The sequence below is a fragment of the Glycine soja genome, chromosome 17 (assembly GCF_004193775.1).
Source record: "Glycine soja cultivar W05 chromosome 17, ASM419377v2, whole genome shotgun sequence".
NCBI lineage: Eukaryota > Viridiplantae > Streptophyta > Magnoliopsida > Fabales > Fabaceae > Glycine > Glycine soja.
This window is the reverse complement of record NC_041018.1, coordinates 1,373,247-1,393,472: the sequence shown is the minus strand read 5'-3', so window position 1 is coordinate 1,393,472 and position 20,226 is coordinate 1,373,247. Positions and strand designations below refer to the sequence as shown.

Sequence of the window (20,226 nt, the reverse complement as noted above, 5' to 3'; positions counted from 1 at the left end):
GATCCTTCCTCCATTATATCCATTGATTCTGGGCGATATTTGACCATAGCCAGATAGACAAAAATGAACAGAAGTAAAAGATGCTACAATGGCTAATAGGAAAATACCATTTCACCCCAGTCTGTTTCTTTTCCATGACCTGCTTTTTATCACAGCTTGTTTTAAAATTGGAAAAATTGATTTTGAAGTGTTGAACTTAATAAAAATTGTATGTCCAAGTTAATTTTAGACATGAATTTTATATTAAAATGTGTTCTAGATTTAACTCAAAGTCAGATAAGGATCAGCAAGTCAGAATCTCATTTCACTTACCGACTAGGTGGACTACTATCTATTATGATTATGAATTTGACTTATGCCAGACCTAGCACAACCAAACGTCATATATAAGCGTCAACTAGACTTCATGTGACCATAAACCACCGACTTAGGAGATTCTTATTCTAGAGTTGGCTCAACCCAAGCCCAATTAGGCCCAACATTTCCAAAATAATCACAAACAACCAGTCCGACAACTAAGGGATAATTCAAAGACCCTGATTCTCCCGTTAGAAGATAATTGGATTATCTCAACTGATCTTATCAATCCTATACCAGACATGACCCTATAAAGGTATGATTTCTATCTTAACCACAGGTGATCTAAACTAATTGACGGAAATAATCTAAAATCATGATTTATTTACAAAACATAAAATATGCCATAATGGATTATAAATAAAGAATTACATAAGTTCAATATAGAAAGTAATCCCGAGTCCCGACCCATTATGGCATATTAGATCCATCACAATTTAGATCCGTTCATCTCATAATTTCACAAGAAAGCCAAAAAATCTGTTCACCCAGTAGCATAGATAGATATACAGAGGACATATGAACTGTTAAATCACTGGCTAATGGAAAATGATGTTCTAATATAGATCCAATTTGGCATGGAAGACAGGGTTGATAATATTCACTTCACGACATGTTGTCATTTAGCTTAGACATCACCATTAATGGTAACATTGTATCCAGAATTCAGTTCATATAAAATTTGGGTACATATCAAGCCAGCAATGCAATAAATTCGCTATTAAGGCTAAGCTAAAAATCCTGTAAGAGATTGGAAGGATATAAATTGCAAACAATAAAACGGCAATAACATCATGATGAAATAAATTTAAACAAAACATATTAATGAAATAGCAGTTTCATCATTCTGCCTATTACTTTTCTATGCAATATAAAACCAGAAGAATCCATAAGCCATAATACAACAGCAGCATCAAAAAATAGTGAAGACATCCAAAAATATTTCACCATCTAATTTTTCTTGTTCGCTATTGTTAGTCGTCTGCTTCAGCTTGCTGGCCATCAGAAGGGAGTGAAAGTAGAGAATCTGTATACACAGCCATACAGTGTGCAGAATTGCCCCTTGTCATTACATTTCAGCAATGTAGTTGCAGGTTGGCCATCTCTTCCAAGAATATCACCACAACAATGGTCTTAGTCCAAGGTGACTGCACTTTTGTATTCTTTCATCACCCACATTTTTTTCTGAATGGTTCTTCATCACAGCAATCCACCAATTGCCCTAAAAAAAACAAAGTTTAAAGCTGGCATACACAAAATTAACAGGCAGAGAGATATCTGAGAAACTCGTTTGGTTAAATCAAAGGCAGCAATAACATGTTTTGATACATCTTGACGTGAAGCCAATCAATGAAGGACACCGTTGAAGACCAACCCAAAGTCCAAAACCACACGATCAGAGCAGCCCTGGTAAGACAAATGGATAGGCTCAATTTCTTTCCAAGCATTAGCTCTGAGTGAGAAATACTCCAAACAGATTACACGCGCTCATCTAGGTTGAAGTTGTAGGATTTTTATTTGTAGATGCTTGAACCAGCGAGTAGTCATCGGTTGATGGGTCATATCCAAAACCATATCCACCCATATTATTGGAAATAGGTGACCAATCTACAAATTTATGAAGTCCTGTAGATGGATTGAAGATGAAAGAGCTTCGATTGTAGTCCAAAAGTAAAAAATCCCTACAGGAACCTACGAATCTGTCACCAACATGTATTGGGGCAGAAAGCTTTAATGTAACATAATCAGAATAATCGTAAAATGATGCATTGATGTCTATGGATAGGATTTCAGGAACAGAAGAGTCTGTGATGCGAGAAAGCCATGACTTACACAGTCTTGAAACGGATAAGAGACTTCAGCGGCAACCTCATGATCAATTCCCACGGCAGAAACACCGGCTTCTTCCTTCTCATTTTAGGGTGCATAATCTGATTTGAATTCCATATATATTGCCGTGTCCCACTCTATTAAAAATTAATACTACTATATATATATTTTTAATAACTGCGCGTTAATATTTTTTTTTTGGATTTACTATATAATAATTTAGTAGATGATATTATAGTATAGGTTAAATTAATTTTTTATTCTCTAATTTATTTTTTAATTCAATTCCATTCTCTAATTTTATTGAAATTTAAAAGATGAAATCAAACTTAAATAATAAATTAAAAAAAACTAATTTAACCTATATTATATTTATAATAACTAGGAGAACAAAAGGTGGATGTGTCGTGTCTTTCTCTCTATTATATAAAGACAAGAATAAAAGTTAAATAAGATATGAAAAATAATGGTAGTTACTTAATAGAAATAAAGAATAAAAGTATTTTATTCTCTTTTATTCTTTTTTTTTTTCGCATATAAAAGAATAAAAGTGTTTAATAAAAAGTAAATACTAAAATGGGATACTGTCGTTATAACTGTTATAGATATTATTTATTTGGGTTAATTGAAAGAGTAGGATTTTTTTTTCTTTTTTTGGAAAGATGAGCTAAGGAATTGTAAAGAGATAGGAATCGAAAGAGTAAATACTAAAAGAGTAGGAAGTCATCTAGTAACTCAACTAACAACAAGGAGAGGAGATCCTATATTCCGTTTTCAACTTTAATGATTCCATGACCACACTTCAAGCTTGTTCTTCATGCCCAAGTGATGCCACTTACGATTTTATGCTTAGCATGGCTGCATGGGTACTAAAACTTTCATGACTTATGAAAGTGCAACACCAATTTGAATTAGAAAGTCTGACAAATCCTCTTCTTATTTCTTACACTATTTTTCTTATTGCAAGGTTAATATTCAATCAGTAGCCATTGGCAATTTTGAAGCATACCCAAGAAAATGAGTTAATGATGGCTTGTGTCATGCTTTCATGTCAAACTAACCTCATTTCCTTCTTCATATACACTAATGTGTTCCTGGAGACGAAGCCATATATAGATTGATAATTAAATTCCTTAATCCTTATTACCTTGAAAAGTCCATCTTTTCTCAAGTACGTTTATTATACAACAAAGGACAATTGGTAACCTTGGAAATTCAGCAAGTTAATAAGATACAGGCTGATGATAGTTCATTTGCTCTTTGAACTAAAGCCAAAATAATTGTTCATCAATTTACTAATTAATGACTTTGATTCGCTTTACTTATTATTTTATTATTTTCTTATGACTGGAATAAAAAAAACAATTTCAAAATCAAAATATTAATCAATATGATTTTATTATATTGACAATTCCAGAAAGGCTGTCAAAGCTCCGAGTGAACCCAAATAGGCCAATGTACTTGGATCTACCGAATTATAAGAATGCCCACGGGCGTATAAGAATATCTTGCTGGCTATTCCTTATTCTTGATAGCACCGGAAAGAGAGATTCCGGAATTAAAAATTTATTCATAAAGCGTTATTGAAATAATTTATAATATTATTGTCTAAATTTAAAATTGAGACAATTTTAAATCATATCATCATTTATTTTAACAAATGTATTATTACTGTAATTTAAAATATTTTACTTTAAAATTCAATTTCATTTAGTTTCACATTATTTTTATATTTAAATATAAATACCAAAAAATAGTTATCAAAACCGCGGGACAAGGACATTATTTCTGATATTTGTAAATATAGGTAGATTATACTATTTTAATTTTTAGTTTTTTCATATGTTCTATTATTTAATTTTAAATAAACAATTATATATAAGTTATTTTAAAACATTTATTATATATATAAATATTAAAATTCGAATATACTTCTAACGTGTATCTAATAAATTGATTTGTACTTTAATATCAACGAAATGATTTAGCTCAACTCATTACTACACATGACAACGGGGTGGGGATAAGAATATCTGATTTTAGTTGTGGAAAAAAAATTGTAAAAAAATTATATTGAAAATCTGATTTTAAAAAAAATTGATTGTTACAAATTTATTTTTAACTACTTGTATTTGCAGCGCATTTGTCTACAAAAATCATCAAAAAAAAATCTTAAATTATGTAAAAATTAACAAGAAATTAATAAAATTTTAATAATTTTATCATCGGGACGGATACGGAAATGAGTATGGATATGGGATGGATAGTAACATCCCCGCCCCCGACCCCAATTAAAAAAGTTGGATAATTCCCGAACACGTACCCGGTCAACTCGAGTATTTCTCGTCAAAATCGGGATGAGTTTAGATAGATACGCACGGGTATGAGTTTCATTGTCATGTCTCCTCAATAGCTCTTTCAATCTATCATTTTCAACATCTCAAGTTTTAACTTAAATTTAAATAATTTTTTTTAAAATTATTAATTAAAAATAATAATGTATTATCACATAAATAATTTATCATTAAAATATAATTATATGTTAAAATTTTATTTATTACAGATTTTAATTATAATATAACTTATATATTGAGAGTTATAATTAAGTCTATTTATTAAACCAATGAGCATTATGAATAGTTAAATATATGTTAAGTCTCTTTGATTTTTCTATAATAGAATTATTTAAATAGTTTGCTTTTTTATACATAATTGCTGATTTAAAATATGTTCATTATGTATTGTAAAATATATGTTAAGTTGTATACTTATTTTGTTTTTTTGAATTATTAAGATATATTACATTAATAAATCGATTGGACCAATCTTATCCCATTATTGGGTTATGAACGGATCAAATTTGGATTCAAATGAATTACTACACCGAAATTTCAAACCAAATAAAGTAAAGATAAACTGGTTCCAACTCGCTAACTTCTAATCATAGTTATTTCATCTCTAATAGAAGAACTACGAATAGTCAAATACATTTTATGAACACGAGTATCTTTACAAGCTTTAATCCTTTTGTCAATTAATCTTAGTTTAGGGTATCATCATACTTGAACATCCTCACCCTTCTTAAAAGATATGTTTTGCAAATATCAAACCAAATGAGCATTATGTATAAAAAAATGTAAGACGAGAGAAATATAAATTGGATATAAAAAAAGAAGAGTGGGAGTCTAAAAAAGTCTCACAAGTTTGAGTAAAAATGGACGTAACATCTCCACTATACTAAAAAGTTACGTAAAACCTATCAAAATTTGCATATGTAACTAAAGACTTTTTGTAAGTGATAACAAAACATAATTCAATACAACTAAATTTTGTTGTCATCCTTTAAAAAAATTGAAGTCACAATTTATTTTATTCTAATTAAAAGTCTTCATTAAATACTAAAATTATAAAAAATAACTTTTAAAGTACTTTTCTAATCCAAAAAATACATCTACTTAGCCCCAACCCCAGGGCCCGGGGGTTAACTCATTTGACCCACCACCACAGGTAAATGTAGAACTCGGTTTCCTCGGACAATTGACCATACTGCTGCGGCAAGCCGTGTAAAAAATGAAAAATAAAATAAAATCACTGAAAAAAAAATGTTGAACGCAAAAAAAAAAAAAAAAAACAGAACTAGTAGGTTTTAAAGAGATGAAAAAAAAAATCAAAATCAATCGCCACCGAAAATGTACATTCTTATGGCTAGAAATCACTTTTCTGCTTAGGCTAAGCAGCACAAACTAATTGATGTGAAACGTGAATGTTAAATGCGTGTCATTTAGAAATTCAAACTAATTCACTGTTTTTAATTATCTACAAAAATAGGGTTTCATAGGACTACAGAGCCTAGCTCCAAAGAATGGAAATAGCTAGAAAAATTCCTTTTAATATCAAATTGGAATCACAGCATAATTAATAGTAGTTTTTGAACATGAAATTTTTCTGAAAGCCAAAATCAACTAATTTCAGAATTCAATCTATCAAATGCAATATCAAACTATAACTCGTCCACACCATCTCAAACATAGCTATGCTCCCAGATTCTAATCAAAGTTCTTACCATTGAAAACAACTTTGCCAGTACATATAGGAAAACTAACGATAAAGAAAAAAGAAAAGTAATAGTTACCAACTTGGTTTTGCAAACAAAATAAAGAACATCACAAAACAGGTCCTGCTATGATTGATACTACTAGGGGGCTAGCATTATCCTCCATTACAACCGATGAATCTCAAAATTGAAATCCCTGACATCCTTGATAAAAATTAAACTAGTAGAAGAAGCCCAATACCTTACCACCAACATTTTTCCTCCTAGCCTCTTCATGATCCATGATGCCAGCAGAGGTAGTCAATACAATATACCCAAACTGCATAATTACCATAAATCAAAATGTAAGGGATAGGTGGAGGAACCATTTGTATTCAACATAACAGAGTAAACTATCAATATAGTTCAATGGTTAATCTGATGATAGCGAGTTAATTTCATGGCACCACTGCAAATTAATCAACCTTAGTATATATAAGCAATCAGAGCCTTGACCAATCTAACTCAATCCTTACATAAAAAATTTCACAACATAGAAGTAATACAATCACCACAAGAAAGAAAAAACCCTTTTATATGAAGGAACATAGTTCTGAATTAATTTACTGATGTTAACAAAATGGTAACACAAATATGCTCTTATTCCATGGCACTATACAAACATACGACCTCACCTCATGGCATGTTTAAAGTTCATAGAAACATGCATTTGCACACATAGAGAACATGGGATCATCAGGCAATTACAAAGAAAATATATTTTTCACACCATAGAAGTAATACAATCATTTTATATGAAGGACCACAGTTTGAATTAATTTACTGATCTTAACCAAATGGCAACACAAATAAGCTCTTATTCCATGAAAACGCAAAACCTCATCTCATGGGATGTTTAAAGTTCATAGAAACATGCATCTGAACACAGCAACAAAAGGGTATAAAGGAAAAGGGGGGGAAAAGCAGTTTAACTTACCTGTCTTGAGGGGAGAAGCCTAGCAGTCCAACCTTCAATCTCTTTGACGCCCACATCAAAACGGGGACTAATAACCCCACACTTGTTCAGTCTACCGTTCAATTCAACCACGATTTTACCAGCCCTGTGGTCATCAACATACTCAAACTCTCCGATGTATCCTACACATAAATCATCCGAACACAACAGCATTTTTCAATACACAAACTAAATAAAAATAAATAATAAAATCAAAACTTTGATTACTAAGAGATATACCGTGCTTTTGCATCACCAAAAGGAATTTGATAATGACTTTGGAGGATGGCCTAATCATGACTTGGCGCTTTCCCCTTTTCTCAGCATTGTACATGCTCTTCAGAGCATCGTTCAGCACACTAACCCTCACCATGGTGACTCACTGAGACGCAAATTTCAATTAGAATCAATCAGATTATTATTATAGCGGCGTAAGTGAACTAAATCACACACTCCGAATGGAACCAATTTATGAGGATCGAGAGAATAATGTTAATCTTACCGACAGAGAAGAGAAGAGAAGAGAAGCCTCAGGGTAGCTGCGCCAGTGCTTTTCCGTTCAGAACGACAATGATGAAAACACGCAAATAAGTAGACTCACGACTCTGTATTTAGGGTTTAGGAGCTTCACAGCCTCTTCTTGGGCCCTATTTGGGCCTGAACTTGCTGCTTTGTCCTGGGCCATCTCGTAGGCCTTCTTATATTGCATCTCTTAGGTAGGACATTAAACTAAACAAAAATCAAATAAATTCTTAAAATTTTTAGCTGTTTCATCTAAATTTCTTTTTTTTCTTTTTAAGAATTTCATCTAAATTTTGAAGAAAACGTAATTCTGTTGTAGTAAGGGAAAGCGTACAAAACTCGACAGAAACATGTTTTTATTGTGTAATTTTTTTTATTCTTTTTTTATACTCAATGGTATTTGTTAAAAAAAACTATAGAAATAAGTTACATTTTTTACTTCAATGAATTTTAATACAAATTATATTAGTTACGACACACAACCATGAGACAGACAAAAGTTTCAAATCTAACTATATATAGTCTCAAATTTAAAACATAACAGGCCACAACAATCAAAGGCTAGAACAAAAAGTTTGCATGCCTAGATTTTTATGCTTCTATTTGTGTAAATTTCTTATTATTTTCACACATAACAGGCTACAACAATCAAAGGATCAGCATATTTTCTGCAAACTAGCTGCACAAGTGAAAATGGATAAACACAAAGTATTTGCAATTTAGAGTGTGGTGAAACCAAAGGGGGAGTACAGTCTAATGCGGGAGGATATATATATATATATAAAGGAAAATGGAAGTATTTTAGCAATTGGGAAGAGTGTAAACAGCAATTGCCTCCATTGAGTACTTCTTCATGCTTGCTGTTTTGTGTTGGGCCAGCTTAAAGGCCTTCTTATATTGCCTTAGGACCTATTCCTTAGCTTTTGCTTGGTCAATTGTGATTTTGAGTCTCCTATATCTCCTCTGTGTAAATCTGAGTTATTGCTTTATAACAAGTTAGTGAGTGCCCAAAATGAAGAGACACAGTCACATAGGAAAATACAGAACGCAAAAGATTGTGGTGCATGATCTGATATGAGAGAAAGCCATGACTTACACACGCATTGAAATCTAAGTTAAATATGTGTGTAAGTCATGGCATTATCTCATATCTAATCCTGACTTTGCAATATCTCATTTTAAACTAGCTGCCACACACACACAGAGACTTTATGTTCATACTCCGGACATGGATCCTCTCCGGTTAAATAAAACTGGAGAGTGTGCAGCTTACAGATCTAACCATTTATGCTTTTTTTTTTCATACTTTATACATTAAATTGATCAAATATTAAAATAACTAACAGCTGAGATTTCAAAACTGCAGAGGATATTTTTCCTGTTTGCTCCTGAAATGCTATCCATAGACTTCAATGCACCCCTTCACGATGATTCTGCTCTTGCTTCCTTAAAGCTCACCATTCTTCTTCCCAATACTTATTAAGTTATTATTATAAGTTTGCTGCATTAAAGCTCGACTTTATGTTTGACAGTACTTATTATTAAAATGTTCGTATCATAAAGTGTTATGTGTTAACAAAGCTATATATTGGTCACCTATTCAGTCATCCACTATTTGTGAGAAAATGGGGGCCTTTGGGAATTGGGAGGTGCAGGCCCTTGAAGTTCTGCAGGTTAAACAGTTTTCTTTATGTAACTTGAATCCAGTTTCTATCAGTTTGGCATAGAAAGGTTCATCTTTTAAAGAATCAGTTACTAACATGTTACTACATCTAAATTCTCTGTGTCTTGAGTGATCATGTAATTTTTTATCCAAATCCAAGAGAGTTACAATGACTACTATTATAAGACGATGATTGACTTTCTTTTCAATGGTAGTTATACTAAAATTTGATCCCTTTCGCCAGCAGGATGACTGGAATGGTGCAAGAAGCCACACCAATTTCAGTTTTTTTTTTCTTGCCTTAATTTGGAAACATGAATCATGATAGCCGGAGTCTCAGTAACTTATTTAATTAGTAAGTTGATGAACAATCATCTGGCTTTAGCACAAAGAGCAAATGAAGCATTCCTGAATTACCAAGGTAATGAATCGTCCTTTTCTGTACAGTATACTTGCAGTAGTGTTTATACTAGGCAATAAAGAAAGTAATTTTCAACCTATTGCTTTGTCACCAGGAAAAAAATAAAGTATATGGAGAAGGAAATGAGATAAGTTTTACATGAAAACATGACACAGCCAACATTAACACATCTTCTTGGGTGGGTATGCTTTGAAATTGTTAATGCTATACTGATTTAATTAGAGTAAGAATTAAGAAGAGGATTTGTCAAACATTCTGATTCAAATTGGTGTTGTATTTTCGTAAGTAGTGAAACTGTCCAATATTATTAGAAGAACAATTTTTAATTTCAAAGATAATTCTGCAAAATGAAATCAGATTACAATGTAAAATCCTTAAAATATAATTCCTTACTAATCACAGTCCCAAGATATAAAAAATATAATTCTAATGTTACATTAATATCAATTGCACCAATAAGGAGGTTTTGCATGTGTTGGTTCATCTCGCCATTTCTTTGTAATGTAAACCTTACAAATTTATGAACTCAGTATTGTTGCTATTTCTTCCATGAATATTGCAGTGGGAGTATCAAGTAAGTCTTAGCTTAGGTATTGAAGTTGGAGCATATGAATTTATACCTGGGATGATTCTCTCACCCTTTTGTTTTATATTTAAAACATACAAAATTTTGAACTCAGTTTTCTTGCTATTTCTTCTATGTACATTGCAGTGGGGTGCCAAATTGGTCCTAGCTTAGGTATTGAAGTCAGTGATCATGTATCCTTTAGGTAGTTCTTCTACTTACTTTTGGTTTACACATATAGCTTTGGAGCATTTGATACTAAGAGGTCCATCTTTTCAAGAATTGGTAATTAACGTGTTACAACAGCTTAGTTCTTGAAAGGTTTCTGGTTTATCATTATATCTTGTTTTTGTTTATGGCTTAGTTTTTTGTGTGGTTCTTATGTGGATTTTAAGAAGTTGGTTTGTACTAAGTTTGATATGATGCTAATTTTTTGTGTTTTCCTGAGAATGTTCTTTATGTGTGTTTGCTGGTTGAGAGATCAAGAGGATGCCTTGTAACTTCTCTTTTGTTTGCTCCCCCCACCCATTGGACATCTCCTGTCCAATTGTAGCCTACATTTCATTCAGAATCTGTCATCTGCTTTCCCAATGTCGACATGCCATTGATTTTTCCTTGTAGCTGCCCGACTAATGACTCAAGATTTGATTGTCATTGTTGTATAAGTTTTATTTTTCTTAGACGAAATGACTCCACTTGCAAGGTGCTTCCGATTTGTTTGTATTTGACATATTTTTCTGTTTGCATTCATAGGTGTAATTTGATGTTACGATCTGAAAGAAGCTTCTTGCAGTTGGAAACATGAATTTAATTTAAAAGAAAAGAAAAGCACATCCATCGATCTGCTAGTTGTTCCCATTTCCACAATACATTTTTCTTGCCAAAACAAGATCGAAATAGCAAGACTAAGTAAAGGAAAGAAAAATGGAAATCTACAAAAACCGTAGGGGTACAGTTCCGAGATCAAAAGGAGCACAATCTGTCTTCAATTATTGAAAGCGTGTGATCCACCGTTGTGTCATTTAAGTGAGACTTCACCAGTGGATCAAACATCACATAAGAAGATTTCTCACTTTAAATGTTTATCAAACCAACCTATCATGATTTGATGAGCCTTATCTGCAGCCTTCACGGCACTTGGATCTTTAGGGTCGTACCTCACTGTCCATCCGTGTGAGACGTTAGGAAATATTTCTACATAACTATCAATCTGCACAAAACAAAAATTGGTACACAAGTGATCGGGTACAACAGAGATTTGAGAAAATGTCCCCATTAATGACCATAAAAAGAAAGTACTTCGACAAATACAGCATGGGGATAACTAAAAAGTGTTAAATTAATTGCCAATTCTGATTAGTCCGGTGCACAATTATACATGTGAAAGCGAAGTTTTTCCTAAGCATGGATTGCAAGAAAAAAAGTGTAAAAGCTAGTCATACTTGTATGTCTGAAAAACAAAACAATGACTCCCAAAAATGAGAGTAATGGTAATACCCTGGCAATTAGTGGACGTTTACCAGAATGGAGTGTTAAAAAAAAAAGAGGCTCAAAACCAATTTATCAGACCTACAATTAGAGCCTTAGTGGAATGAAAAACCTAAGTGGAAACAGCTACAATGCAGTACATGAGTACACAAGATAACTCACATTTTGATCTTAAACAAGTTCCGGTTCATATATATGTTTGTTCCGATGAGGTTGAGGAAGAGAGATTAGAGATGTTGTTAGGGTAAGTAGTATTCAATACATGATTTTCTGTAGCTTAGTGTATTTGCACGTTTGTACATTCCACAACAATTTGAACAGGGGAGGAATCTGAATCTAAAAAGGACTTGATATGGATTCTAAAAAAAAAAAAAAATATATATATATATATATATATATATATATATATTACTGTGTGTGATTACCAATTACAACAAAATGATAGCATAAGCAAATCATCAAGGTAATATAAAATGACAGTACACAATCACAAAAAGAAAAAGATTCATCTGACCTCAGGTTTAGCCTTTAGGATTTCTTCCCATTGTTTTACAAGCGTTGGAGGACAAGCAACTTTGTCGTTCTCAGCTCCAAGTATAGCAATTGGAATCTTAACACCTGAAAGTATGATTAATAATTAACTGTTAGAATACAAATATCTCAGTTACTGCTTTAAGAAATCCGCTTGTGATTGCTTCTTCTACATCTTTATTCAACCATTCTACATCTTTATTGTTTATAACTTGATGATGAAAATAGATTTTTGCTAACAAGCTCTAGGTATTGCTAAGCATGAAGACAAATGACTATTTAGGAACAGATGAACCTCTTGCATTAAAACATGTTTAAATTGATGCATGACAATTGACAAGAAGCTCTGACATAATCATAGTATTTTTTTTCCTTAGAAGATACTATGGGAACCCTACACAAAGAATATGTAAATTAAAAAATAATCTAAACATTGAAAATTCATTCCACGGACATCATCTACTCCGATATCTGATGGATGTAATAGCACACAGAAGCTTGGATTTGTGTGGAATTTCCAAGGTTGGTAACGGTCTTAGCTGAGAGAAAAAAGAAAACATATTACATTCTGTGAGTTTATACCTAATGTTAGCTGAAATTGCAACGCAAAGGAGAGGAGATAAAGAACACCAAATAGGTGGAAGGCACTCACCGCCCCAACAAAAACCAGCAGCTCCAATAGCAGTGACACCTTTACTTTTTAAGGCTTCAATAACAGGTTTTGCAACTTCAATACCTTTTTCCTAAAAATATAATATGTATGCATCAGAATGTATTAACAATTTACAAACAAGTCATATTTTTTATACATCTGAAACAACTCATAATACAACTGAAGCCAAACATCTGAATCCTCTTCCAATCAGATAAGAAAAATCAAATAAGGACACCAAGATTGAATTTTGAAAAAACGAAACATAATTTTTTTCTTGCTAAATCACTCATAAACAGCCAAGTATTATTAAGAAAGATAAGAATTAACCGGATTATGATCTTTTAGCCAAACACTTTCGGCCTTTTCACATTCTCAGGATCATAGGGTTCCCCATTGAAGAAGTCAGGAACCACGACATAATACCCAGTAGCTGCAACCTTGTCTGCAATATTCCTTCACAATATATATAACAAAAGAGTATTATTTATCAGGAGAATACTTTGCATTTAATTAGTATCATAAAGAGAGAAAAATATAATAGGCAAAGACAGCAATTCAGCAGAATGAAGCAGCCAATTCTCTAGGTGTATAACATACCAAAACATAAATAAAATTGTAGGAGAAAACAAGATATCCCAATAGAAAAAAAAAAGTAACTACATAAAAAATGCACCATCTTTGGAGATTAAAAATCTAGTTAGGATCTAACATTCTATATACAGTCTAAGACATTTGTTTTGAATGAACCACGACTTAATTAATTACACTTACGTGTAGCTTTCAGTCATTCCCCTACCAAAAATTAAAAATCTATCACCGCTAGCTGAAACACATGAGTTAGCTGATGGTTTACAGAGGGCAAATTGGTTCAAATTTAAAAGTTAAGGGACAACAATATATCTTTTAAAAGATAAAGGACCTAAAGTATGTTTTAGCCAACTTTTAAATTCTCGTAAGCCTGTATATGATTGAACAATAGTATCCAAGGAAACATGGATTTCGCATCCACTACCTTAATTCTTTCCTTGAAACTAGCATGTAACTGTGCGTTGCCCACGGATCCTTCGGCTGGGCAAGCGCCTAGGTAATGTGTTATAAGATTCAATAAAAGAAATATTTTCTAAATTGAGAGCATAACATAACATAAACAAGATTTAAATAGGAGTAAATAAATTATAAATTTGATATACATATTTATCTCGGTTGATTAGACAAATATGTGAGATGTCTTGGATTCTTACATATATATATATATATATATTCTTTTTTATAAATTTAAGTATTAAAAAAATTGGTATCATACAAATTATATTAATTACATTGGAGAATTAATTCGTAGATAAGCATGAAAATAGTAACACGCACAGATGATGTTTTTGTTGATCAAAATGTTGTCTCCTAATGATTCAAATTAATTGTGTGCTAATTAAATAATGCATATAACATTTTATATAGTAAATAACAATGTAAATATTTAACGTCGTCGTTTAAGAGATTAGTGGTGTTTGATAGTATGACATCACACATTTTTGGATTTTCCCCTATTTCGTGCTAAATTTGTGTTAACGTGACAGTTAAAGATTTAATCCAAATCATATAATATTAACAGTATATATATGTTGGTTGATTGAAGTCCCAAAATACAATTTAAAATGTTTAGATAATATACCTTGCTTATATTAAACTTAATTTACTTAAACATGGATTGCATAACTTTTTGGTTATATTTGGATACTCTGTGGCCATGTACACAGAGTCTCTACTTTCACTCCCTCATCGTCACAGAGAGCGAGCCAGCCAAAAAAGCCGAGGAGTTATGTTGTGACATATTTTTTTATACCTACCTATACTATTTTATTGTTAATCATCTTATATTAGGATATATGAATTTTTCTGGTATACTAGAGCATGAAAAAGTAATAGAAAAAATTATGAAATGTCTATTTTATCATTATGTTCTGTTCTATAATTATTCCATCAGGAGGTTATTACCGTGTTATATTTTGCAATTATCTATCCAATCTTTCACATGCTTTTAGCCTTAATTGTGAATTCATTACAATTGCTAGCATGGTATATAGCCAAATTTTAAATTGGGACAACCATTCGATAGCTGACAACAACACTATTGATATGAACGGGGATATGACGACGTTACCAACTTTCCACTGAAGGTGATGCCTAATTTAGTCTAAGTTATATGACACCATTTTGTGAAGTCAATATTATTAATCTTGGGTTCCATGCCAAATTAAAGGTGTTTAGTTTTATATTCCTGTCTTGATTAATTCAAAAATTACCATTACTTTGATAAAGTATATAATCAGTACTCTTTTACGCCATATATTTCCAGTATTGGCATAATGTGAAGTAGCCAAGCAGTGCACCAGAGGCAGAAATTAGTCTACCTATCTTAGCAAGCTGAAATTCTGCACTAAATACTTACTGATAAACTTAAAGTTATTAGTCTTTTTAATTTCCTTTTGTAATGACTTATTTATTAAAGAATACGAATTTTTTGGTTTGATTGTGTCTATAGGTATGGGGAAAGCATACTGTGTGGGTTCTAAATTCCAATCTTGCATTAATAATTAGGCATGCTATGCATGTGGCTGTTCATCTCTCACCATTTCTTTCCTACGTGTTTATGGACTAAATTTTTTCCATGAATACTACACTGGGAGTATCAAATTGGTTCTAGCTTAGGTATTAAGGTTGGAGCTAGCATTATACAAGAGGTCCATCTTTTAAAATAATTGGTTATTAATGTGTTACTGCAGCTTGATATATTCTTAATTAATAGGTTTCTGGTTCAGCATTAAATATTGTTTATGGCTTTATTATATGCATTTTTAGAAGATGTTGTGTACTAAGCTTGTTATGTTGATAATTGTGTGTTGTGCTTTCTATCTCCTCCTTGACTCTTTCCTCCTCTTCCTGTGGGGAGGTTGTGTTAAAGGTGGAACATAATAAACCCGAAGTAAAACCTTTGTTCTTGCTTTCTTTTTATGAAAAGTTAAACCTTTTTTTTTCTAGTATCTCTTAGTTTTAAGATATAAATTTTATTTCAGCATTTTTAACACAAATGTATGAGAAACTGGTGGCTTTGATTGTAACTTAAAAATTTGCTAATTCGATCTTGTGCAAACACCCACAACAACAAAAACCACTACGTTACATTACATTGCAACACATTACATGTAATGTCAAGTGGGTAGATGAAGTCATGGCAGTGCAAGGCAAGAGCATTCAAAGACGTGTACAACCCAAAGCAAAGATGCTGGGACGTGCAAAGGAAAGTGCAAAGTTGATGTGCTCTAGGGTTTGTTACACTAAAAAGATAAAACACATTATGTACTTACAATTTATGTTCTATAAGTTAATCAATTAACTTGATTTAAAGGAATAAAATTCTATGCTTTTATTATGAAGGACCCGTCAAGCCCAATGTAGGTTAAAAGTAGTCGTATAAATAAAAAAAATAAATTTTCTCACGACAAGTTTTAACATAACAAGGTCCTACTAAAATCTTATATTTATCATTATCTTGACCAAATATAATTCATGAAATAGACCCTTCTAAGTAATGTAATATGCTGGGGTGTTGTAAGAGATCATTATGGCGGCTTGTGCTTGCAACCTGGGGAGATGTTCAGTGGTTCAGGCCGAGCTTGGTTTGGGTGATCTATCATGGGATCATATCAGACTCATTAAGGATAAAGGCATCCCAGGGCAAGTATTGATTGAAACACAAGGGTTGCTACAAAAATCACTCGTGCTATTCGTTCTCATATTTTTAGAGAGACCAATCAAGTGGCCGAGACAGGCTTGATAAACATGATGGACTCGAGGTGGCTGAGGGAGTTCTCGTCGTCGACTCTCCTCCTCCGCTCCTGGCAGACCTTGCTGTTGTTTTCTTCTTTCCTTGGTTTTAGCCCCCTCACGTACCAACAAAAAAAGTAATGTAACTTCATGCCACTTTATTCCTAAAATGGTCAAGTTGCATGGTGGGAGAGGAAATCAGTTAATTAAATGTCAAAATACAAATCTCAAATATCTCTTAATTATATAAAAAAATCAAAAGTTATACTTACAAAAAATATAAATATTATATATACAAAATATGAATATGATACTAGAAAAGAGTATATATCCTATTCTTGTGTATATGGGTTATTGGTGAGTCTCATGAGACAATAAATCTATTTGTTTCAGTTTTAATTTTTTTCCGACGGACTGACCGTAACATTATTTTTTTCTTTCCAAAAACTATTCACTAAAAATTGTAAATTCATAATCTTGAGAAATACATTACGATGAAACAAACAATATACTTATACGGTAGGATTCATTGATATTTCCATGCTAATCCTCAATCCACTTTCCTTCCACGTTCAAATTCCAAATAATATCATTTTTTCTTCGTCTGTATAAATATTTTAAATATACGATCGAGCTTTGTTACACTAGTTATAAAGTGGTAAGAGTGGCAAAATAAATCAACTCGACTTTCTTTGAACTTGTAAACAACATAGATTGACCTGGGTTAGTTTAAAAATCTCAATTCAAAGTTAGGTTACAAATTGGATTAAGTTGACTTGCCATAATTTAAAAAAAAAAAAAAGAAGTTACAAAAGAGTGGCTCGTGGGCTGACCCACCTAACAAATGAAAAATAAAAATATATAATTTATTCAACATAATCATAATAATAGATAAAAGAAGGATTAATATAAAAATAAAAATCAGGAGTTAGATTGAACTCATTTTAAGAGTGAGTGAATTGAAAATCTTAACCTGACTGGCCACGTTAACGAATTAAATAGACTAGTCCAACAAATTGAATTCATTTTAATATGTCACCTCATATAAGTTGATTACAATAAGTAAAAAAAGAAAAAAAGAGGCAATTCAACAGGCTGATCCAATTTAACATGCCTTCAATCTGTCAAAACACATGTTGAATAGTAAATTCAAATTTTTCATGTGACTCGACTCATTTAACTGGTTATAACAAGCCAATCCAATGGGTTGAACCCATTTTGATACACAACCTTAAAGCATATACTCTAATTAATTGCTTAAAATAATTCACTTTGAGAGTACACATGTAACAACAATTTTATTTTATTTAACTAAAACTCAAATTATAGTTCACTTGTACCTAACAATTTAGTTAAACAAGTTAACTACATTTGAATTTCACCTTTTTTTAGTGAAAGGGTTGGTGAATGAGAAAAGGTAAATCTTGGTGACTTCGGTGGCATAGATAACTGATTTCCCTCACTATCATAAAAAATTGCACCAGGAAATTGTAGCGGTTGACATTTCTCACCCATCAATATGGTCTTCTTCCATAAGCATCGATCATCCTTTTGGTGCCTTATTTTCTTCCACGCGTATTGCATTGACTTGTTGATTTTCTTTGTGATCTTGTTTGAAATGGTTGATGGCTCCTCTTGACACTTTGTTTTGAAGCACATGTTTAGGTTGGTTGCTTCGATGATTTTCTTTTTTATCTTTTGAGGTGATAAATTGGAGAAAATTGATTGATTAGAGACAGCTTGGTTTTGTTCTAATACTATCTTACTATCTTTTGCACGGAAAAGTACAACACAGGTGAAATGGATGAAGAATATTTTTGGTGCACTCAAATGGTTGTTGTAACAACTCATACTGTTCATCTTTGTCAAGATGATTGTCCTCAAACTAATAAGAGTGATAACGTGAAGTGAGCCAACATACATTTTATACATACAACTTTGATTCATATGTCAGTGGTTGGTGAAAAAAAATATATATTTACCAATTCATTTTACATGTCACTTTATTTTAGAAGAGTAAAATTTCAAAGTACGGAATAAAATTAATTTTTTTTACTGTTATAACTGTGAATTATTTATCAGGTGAGTAAATAATTTCTAAAAAAATATGATAGTCAAGTATACTCAAACCAACCAAATATATTGGTACACAATAAAATTATATATCTTTTTACAGCAAATAAGATCTTATTTAAATATTGTTTTTATCTCTTTCATAATAAATTTTACTCCCTTCATTCTTCATTCTTAATTATAAGATCCTAATTAATATTATAATTAGGGATGCAGGAAGGAATAAAATAAGGTCACCTATTTAATGCCATTAATGAAAAAGATAAAACTTAAGGTTGAAATGAATGGTCAATAGTAGTCATTAATTAAGGTCATTTATACACATATTATATAATAAAGATACCTTACAAATTCATTAATATATTTAATTTTTTTGAAAATAATTAATAACGTCATTAAATGCATTAACAATTTAATTAAACAAATGAAACGGTGAAAATTAAACAAACAAGTGTATTATTATTACTATTATATTATTATTATTATTATTATTGTTTTAGGGACTACAGGAACAATATTTTACAAATTCAAAGAATAAAAAAATTCCGATAGTCAATTTTTAATGAGTCTTTCTTCTTTTAAGTCATATTTTTTTTTCATTCTACTCAAATTAAGATTTTAAGATTTTAGTGCATATATATAACTTCAATTAGACTCAAACTAACCAAATATTAGTACACAATAAAAATTTATTTTTCATACAGCAAATAAATTTTTATTTAAATCTTGTTTCTATCACTTTCACGGTAAATATTACTAAAATAAAGTTACATATTTAATGTCATCAATCAAAAAGATAAAAATGTAAGATTAAATAAGAATTATCAATAGTAGTCATTAATTGAGGTCATTTAAGGCACACATATTATATAATAAAGATACATTAATATATCTAATTTTCGTGAAAATAATTAACAATATCATTAAATGCATTAAAAATTTAATCAAAAAATGAAATGGTGAAAATTAAACAAACAAATGTATTATTATTACTATTATATTATTATTACTTTTATTCTTATTTCGTGGACTACAATTTCACAGACCATGTAATCAATCTTTAACGAATCTTTTCTCTTTTGTGTTACTTTGTTTTCTTTTATAATACTCAAACTAAGATTTTACTGAACAGATATAAGTTTAATTCCAGTCAAACTAATCAAATATTGATACACAATTAAATGATATTTTTTTACAGTAAATATTTTTTTAAAATCTTATTTTTATCTCTTTCACTATAAATATTACTAA

General features: G+C 31.3%; 1 protein-coding gene, 2 long non-coding RNA genes and 1 pseudogene across 6 annotated transcripts; all 4 read right to left on the bottom strand.

Annotated features, from left to right (window-relative positions):
- Window positions 1–1,135: 1,135 nt before the first annotated feature.
- On the bottom strand, window positions 1,136–2,307 carry LOC114392726. Of its 4 annotated transcripts, none has more exons than XR_003662380.1 (2): window positions 2,191–2,307; window positions 1,136–2,086 (listed from the first exon to the last, which is right to left on the bottom strand). It is a non-coding gene; the product is annotated as an uncharacterized LOC114392726 (long non-coding RNA). The 4 variants fall into 4 exon arrangements; XR_003662381.1 differs by having other exon boundaries at window positions 1,136–2,057; XR_003662383.1 differs by having other exon boundaries at window positions 1,136–2,049.
- A 3,914-nt stretch (window positions 2,308–6,221) lies between these two features.
- LOC114391446 (40S ribosomal protein S15a-1) lies at window positions 6,222–7,898 on the bottom strand. The gene is made up of 4 exons (XM_028352459.1): window positions 7,738–7,898; window positions 7,476–7,617; window positions 7,218–7,378; window positions 6,222–6,560 (listed from the first exon to the last, which is right to left on the bottom strand). Exons 2-4 carry the CDS (start codon window positions 7,606–7,608, stop codon window positions 6,462–6,464), a joined length of 393 nt encoding a protein of 130 aa, XP_028208260.1. The 5' UTR covers window positions 7,609–7,617; window positions 7,738–7,898; the 3' UTR covers window positions 6,222–6,461.
- A 3,349-nt stretch (window positions 7,899–11,247) lies between these two features.
- On the bottom strand, window positions 11,248–12,862 carry LOC114391943. Its single transcript, XR_003662209.1, has 2 exons — window positions 12,409–12,862; window positions 11,248–11,616 (listed from the first exon to the last, which is right to left on the bottom strand). It is a non-coding gene; the product is annotated as an uncharacterized LOC114391943 (long non-coding RNA).
- Window positions 12,863–12,867: 5 nt separating this feature from the next.
- Window positions 12,868–13,868, bottom strand: LOC114393464 (annotated as a pseudogene).
- Window positions 13,869–20,226: the final 6,358 nt, after the last annotated feature.

Excerpts from the sequence above, each read along its gene's own strand:
- LOC114391446 (XM_028352459.1), bottom strand. The coding sequence starts at position 7,608 with ATGGTGAGGGTTAGTGTGCTGAACGATGCTCTGAAGAGCATGTACAAT. Across the intron at positions 7,379-7,475 it reads TTTGGTGATGCAAAAGCACG|GATACATCGGAGAGTTTGAG; the intron begins GTATATCTCTTA and ends ATTTATGTGTAG. Across the intron at positions 6,561-7,217 it reads GGCTTCTCCCCTCAAGACAG|TTTGGGTATATTGTATTGAC; the intron begins GTAAGTTAAACT and ends GTAATTATGCAG.